Here is a 6,099-nt window from a genome sequence, read left to right on the forward strand (position 1 = left end):
CACATTACTGGGCTAGACAGGACACTCCTGCCCTCATCCTGCAGCTAATTTCTTCATACACCATACAGCACCTTGCTCTACACAAACCTTGTCTGCTCTGGGTCTTTTTTTCCCAGAATGCATCCCTTGCAGCAAACTCTGAATGGGAAGACACATAGGTCTGGTTTGTCTACTTTCTACAGATGGGCCAATGGTCATGGCTGGTGACAGCATATAGTGGGCACTCAACATCGGTCCCTTTTATTCTCCCCACAGTGGGTTTGAATCCTCTTCTCCAATCCCGGGGCAATACCAAGGAGGATGGCAACGTGTTAAAGCATAGAAACAAGACTTTTATTCACACTGCTGTGCACAATCGAGTTCCTTATACAATCAAGGAAACGGGCTCTCTCCTGGACATCAACTCTTTTATCAAAAGAATATCCACTCTTCTTAGCCCCACGCCGACAGTGCTTCTGACCCCAAACTAAACGTTGATGGGATGAGGAGTGAGCACACGCCTCTGAAAACCACAGGGCCAAGGGGCTCTAGGCCACATGACAGCAATGAGAACAAGCCAGAGTCACAGTCAGCTCATATTCCTGTATGTTGCCACAAAGCAGGCCTGAAGGATGGGGAGGGTGGTACAGGTCAGGGCCTGTGCTCAGCATCCATGACATCCAAGTACTTGGCTTCAATGATCCGGGGTAGCAGATTGTAGCTGCAAAGTAGAGGGAGAGGTAAACTGAGTGGTGGATGGTTATAGCAGGCACCCATTAAGTCCAGCCCTGGGGGCTGAGCCCTCCTGACAGCTGCCAGCCTGGTCCTACCGGATTGGAATCATGGCAATCATGATGAGGGGAAAGACCATCTTCATGTAGGGCAGGGAGCTCATGCCGAAGGCACAGAGCAGTAGTAGCTGCAGAATCTGCAGGCCCGTGAAGTAATGGATCTTCCTTTGGGGCACTCTCCGGATGTAGTGGGTGGGTGGGTATGATGTCTGTGGGCAGCAGCAACCAGGAAGTCAGAGATGGTTGTGTTCCCATACCCCCTCCCTGGTCCAGGCACCCACCTGCTCCTTGAGCAGCAGGGCCACACGCGAGAAGAGCTGGTTGCCATCCAGGGAGGTCAGCGCAATGTAGAGGAAGAGTCCATAAAGGACAGGCTTGGGGATCCACTGCAGAGGGAATGGGAGCAGCAGCAGGGACAGACCCACCAGGACACTGGCACCCAGTGCGGTCAGTCGAGTCTCCTTAACGTTCACAATCCTGTGGAGGATGGCCAGAGCACACGGCTACATGTGGGTGTAGCTAGGGCTACAGTGCCTCCGAGTCCCTGTCTCTAAGTCACATCCTTCCCTAGGCCACCTGTAGGCCAAGGCTGTCCCCCTCTGACCTTCGGATTCACCTGGCTCTTGCCCTAGGACTCTGGGGACTTTTTGTACTCACGTTTCATAAATGTGCCCATTCTCCACACGTTCCTCCACCAAGGCCAGTGCCCGCACGTGCAGAGGGGAATGGGGATAGGCGGCGTGGATCCAGGGCAGCCCGAAGAGAGACAGCCCCGTATTGATAATGGCAAGTAGCAGGAGGTCCCAGTGATAGGCAGTGCCCTTCACCAGCCTAAGGTAGGTAGGCACACACAGACAGAGTCCCGTTGGCTGTCAGAAGTCTGAGACCTGGGTCCTGCCCTCCCACAGCCTCTCAGTACCTGTTCTCTGGTGCATTGACCAGGGCAGCCACCAGGTTCTGCTCGATGAAGAAAAGCAAGGAGAGCAGGAAACCAAGACCCATGGCACTACTGATGGCCTTGAAGGACAGAGAGTGGATCTGGGCCACCTCAAAAAGGCTCTCGCTGGGGTTGTACCGGAACTTGCTCACTGCCAACAGGGGACAGGCTTGGCCCCGCAGTTCCCAGGGAGCAAAGCCACACCATCCTCCTCCTCTCATCCCTCCCATCCCAACTCACTCTCAATTTCCCGGAAGCCATAGGAGCTGATGAGGGAGAAGGAGAGCACAGCAATGGGCAGCGCACAGTCAGACAGGGTCTCACGTACACACGGGTGCAGGTAGGGGCTAGAGATGATGGGCGCGTCAGCATGGGCTGGGGCTAGCTGGCCCTCACCCACCCCGTGCGTGAGCCCCCCTCATTCCTTTAGAGAAGGCCTCGAACTATAGTCTATGTATAGCTTAGGCTGGCTCCAAACTGGAGATCCTCTTGCCTCCACGCCATCCGCCTAAGTACCAGGATCAAAGGTGTCCTCTTACCTTTTCTTGAACTGGTAGAGGGTATAGCCCAGCCAGAGTGTGCCCAGCATGATGAGGAGGCTGAGCACCGCCGTAGCCTGGCCCGAGTGTGCGCCACTGGGGGTGCTGGTTGTGGCCATCTCTACGGGGCTGGCCAAGAGGCTGGTGTTGAGCACAGTGTGGAGACTGGTGTTGGGGCTTCTGCCAATGCCCAACAGGCTCTCCAAGGACGAAGTCCTTTTTGTGTGGTAGTGGTGACCATAGTAGTACTTCCAGAAGACTGTGGGACAGGTCAACAGGCCTAAGCCATCTGGTTTCTGGGAGGCTGTAGCTTAGTTTTTTACAGATATAGGGTGGAGGGGTGTCCCAAGGGTGGTCGGAACGATGAAGGGAAGGGGAGGGGCCATAAAGGGAGAGAGGGTTTCTAAGGGGAGACAGAAGAAATAAGAGAGGGCTCTGCCCTTCCCAGTCACCCAGGAGCCACCCCTTGTCCATCTATCTTTGGTCTTCCAAGTCTCTGCTATACCTGACACCCCATTATGCCTGGCCCAGTGTCTCTGCCCCATTCCCTGGAGAAGCTATTGTCCCTCAGCAACATACAGTGCTGTTGCTCTGTGCCAGCCACAGCGCCTACAGCATCTTTGCCATGGGAAGACCAACCTTAGCTTGACACCTTCTCTTCTGCCCCATCGGGCCACAGCCGAGACCTCCCATCCCCCAGCAGGTCCCCCTCTGAGCATGGACTCACTTTTTTTTTTTTTTGAGACAGCCTTATCTGTCCTCAAACTGAGAGATCCTCCTGCCTCAGCTTCCCACATGATAGGGTTGAAGGCATGCACACCACCCCTGACTTGTACTCACTTTTGACCATGCCCTTGACAGCATCCAGCACAAATGTGATGGAAATGAACAATGCAATAATCTCCTCTGTTGACCTGCAAGGGGGAGGACTGCCTCAAGATGTGTGCACGGGTCACTGAAGAGAAGGCGTCCCTGAACTCCTGCATCGGCTGTCCCCACGAAAGCGCACTCCTAATAAGCCCACCGCAACCTCTCGGAGAACACGCTATCCTGGGGTTATAGGGCTTTGTCGTGAGGCTGACCCTGTAGCCCAGGACAAATCACCTCTTAAAGAGATTCATAAGCAGGCTGAGGTTAAGGAAGGCATAAAGCGCAAGGAAGAAACTGTTCCACAGGCCTGTCCAGGCATAGAAGGCATTGAAGTCCAGGTTGTAGTCATCACAGATGACTCGAATCACTGTAAACAACAGGGCAGGATGGATGGTTGGGGCTGAGTTGGGTTCCAGGACCAGTTCCCATTTCAACCCCACTGTACCCTGGGTGTAGATGGCCAGGGGTGCGGTTGTCAACAGTATCACCAGGGGCTGCCCAGAGAACAGTGCGTAAAAGAGGCCTCCGATGCTCTGTCCAGCTATGGTCTTCTGCACATCTGTGGAGGTGGTAAGGTCAGAGGTCACCACTGCCCAGAGTCGTGCCTGGCACATCCCTGCCCTCCCCCGGCCCCTCACCGATGGCCCCATTTGTGTTCTCATCATTGAGGGATCCGAAAGCAATGGTCGGTAAGAGGCAGGCGAAGTAGAGGAAGAGCGTGGTGGTGACATATTTGCCCACAGTCTTGCCTTTCCCAATGATGCCTAGAAACAAAAGAGAGACCGCATCTGCCGGGGATGAGGCACACGTGGCCTCATGACCCGAAAGGCTGAGTTCTGGCAGGGCACATACCGTCGGTGAAGTCCAGTGGGTACACGGGGAACCTGCGCGTGATGTCCATCCAGATGCCTTTTCCGAAAGGGAAAAAGTCCTTGCATTTCGGGGGCTGGGAGAAAAGATAGAACGAAGTCAACCCTGGTTGGCCCATGCCCCTCCGACCATGCCGCCTCACCCCTGTACCTGATGGTGTCTGTGGGTGTGGAGGGAGCTCATGCTGTGCCCTGTTGCTCTAGGCATCACCATAGTGAGCAGCTGTCTCTGATGCACCAAAGCCTCTTTGAACTCTTCCTCTGTGCGGGTCTTCAGGAGCTTCTGGCGGAAGGTGATGTCTGAGAACATGGTGGCAAATGTGCGGGCCACCTCCATGGCAGTCTTGGTGCTTTTCTGGGGACAGAGGATGGTACAGGTACACCTCCAGCTCCCGCAGCAGAGGAAACCCTGGCTTTGCCAAGGGCGGCCATGCATAGGCAACCGGAAGTAGGTTCCGCCATCTCAGGCATTAATGCACCTTGCCACTACTCCCCTAGGCCAGCAGATCCCCAGAACCACCATGGATCTGGTGGTTTTCTTTCCTTTTTGTTTGTTTTGAGATAGGCTCACACTCTGTAGACCAGAACTATGGTGGCCTCAACTACCCAAGTGTTGAGATCATAGGCATTTCTTAATTGTTTATTTGTTTATTATATATATATATATATATATATATATATATATATATATATATATGAGTACTTTGTAGCTGTCTTCAGACACACCAGAAGAGGGCATCAGATCTCATTACAGATGGTTGTGAGCCACCATGTGGTTGGTGAAATTTGAACTCAGGACCTCTGGAAAAGCAGTCAGTGCTCTTAACCACTGGGGCATCTCTCCAGCCAGCATTTTTTTCTCGTAACTAAGACACTAGCATTGTCCTAAGCAAGAAGGACTGAACACCGACAAGAAGTCACAATGGAACTTAACACATTCCTAGCCACGTTTCAGCAGGCCTTGGTGTCTTCTGGTTTGTCTGACTCTGAGAGGGGTCAAGGCCCATCAGACCGTATTCTCTTTCCTGACATGGTCAAATATTAAGGTCTGGGTATGAAATTTCCCCTAAAGACTCACATATTGAAAGGCTTGACCCCAGCTGATAGGTCTGGTCATGGGGGGGATGAGGGATTGACTGGGTTCTGAAGGCTCTGACCTCATCATGAAGTCACACATCCTGACCCCATTACAGTTTCATGGCAGGACTGAGAAGTAGCCAAAGGGACAATGTGGACCTGGTGTGAGGAAGTAAGCCATTGGGAAGTACTCCTTAAAAGGGCACCTCCTGTCCCAGGACCCTCTCCCCACTTTTTTGGAGATGTTGGGGACCAAACTCAGAGGACCAGATATGCTATATGCCGCAGAGTCAGAGCCAGCTTCTTGGTTGCCATGAGGGGACCAGCTCTGTTCCCACAGAACAGCACCTGCCATCACAATATTCTGCTCCAAAGCCACAAGGCCAGCCGGCCAGGGGGTGAAACCCCAGGCTGAAGTAGACTGTCCCTCCTTCGAGTTGATTCTCTGCGTTATCCATCACAGTGACAGCTAACACATGGTTCAAGTCCAGGAGGCCCCTCTGTCAGACTTGGAGTGACAGTTGGCGGTGCCTACTGTGTGTCCCTGAGCTCATCTCCTTGCTGGATGCAGCCTGACTTCCTTGAGGCGATTGTTCTGGCCACACTGCCAGCACCATTCCTTCTAACTCAGGAGCTGTTTGTTCTCCTCTTCTAGCCAAGCAGGGAAGCCCCTCTATTCCCGGCACCCAGAAGACCCAGAGAAGGCAGCCTGAACCGGAGTCATCAAAAAGCTAATGAAAAGTGGATGTTGTTGGGGATGGAGAGATGGCCTAGTGGATAAGGGCACTGTCTGCTCTTCAAGGGGACCTGGGTTCAATTCCCAGCTCCCACATGGCAGCTCATAGCTGTCTGTGACTACAGGTACAGGGGATCTAACACCCTCACATAGATGGGAGTGCAGATGACACACTAACACACACATAAATAAAAAGAGAGGTGGATGTGCTGTGAGAAGGCCAGCACTGGGAAGGTAAGAGGATGTAGAGTTCGAGGCCAGCTCCAGCCTGTTTCAGAATAACTATCTCAGGATAGAGGTG

At 53.2% G+C, this 6,099-nt stretch overlaps 1 protein-coding gene across 1 annotated transcript in view; it reads right to left on the reverse strand.

The window, feature by feature from the left end:
* Positions 1-563: 563 nt before the first annotated feature.
* Positions 564-6,099, reverse strand: part of SLC4A11 (solute carrier family 4 member 11) — a gene marked incomplete at its 5' end in the record, with an annotated part of 12,187 nt that continues 6,651 nt past the window's right edge. The window contains 13 exons of the mRNA XM_080931219.1: positions 564-700; positions 810-979; positions 1,052-1,247; positions 1,428-1,601; positions 1,690-1,858; positions 1,948-2,054; positions 2,247-2,505; positions 3,087-3,160; positions 3,351-3,483; positions 3,562-3,675; positions 3,755-3,880; positions 3,969-4,062; positions 4,137-4,340. Of these exons, the coding sequence (XP_080787345.1) occupies positions 631-700; positions 810-979; positions 1,052-1,247; positions 1,428-1,601; positions 1,690-1,858; positions 1,948-2,054; positions 2,247-2,505; positions 3,087-3,160; positions 3,351-3,483; positions 3,562-3,675; positions 3,755-3,880; positions 3,969-4,062; positions 4,137-4,340 (1,890 nt within the window). The 3' untranslated portion in view covers positions 564-630. The remainder of the gene's footprint in view (positions 701-809; positions 980-1,051; positions 1,248-1,427; positions 1,602-1,689; positions 1,859-1,947; positions 2,055-2,246; positions 2,506-3,086; positions 3,161-3,350; positions 3,484-3,561; positions 3,676-3,754; positions 3,881-3,968; positions 4,063-4,136; positions 4,341-6,099) is intronic.

The sequence above is a fragment of the Micromys minutus genome (assembly GCF_963924665.1).
Source record: "Micromys minutus genome assembly, chromosome: 17".
In the NCBI taxonomy this organism is placed as follows: Eukaryota; Metazoa; Chordata; class Mammalia; order Rodentia; family Muridae; genus Micromys; species Micromys minutus.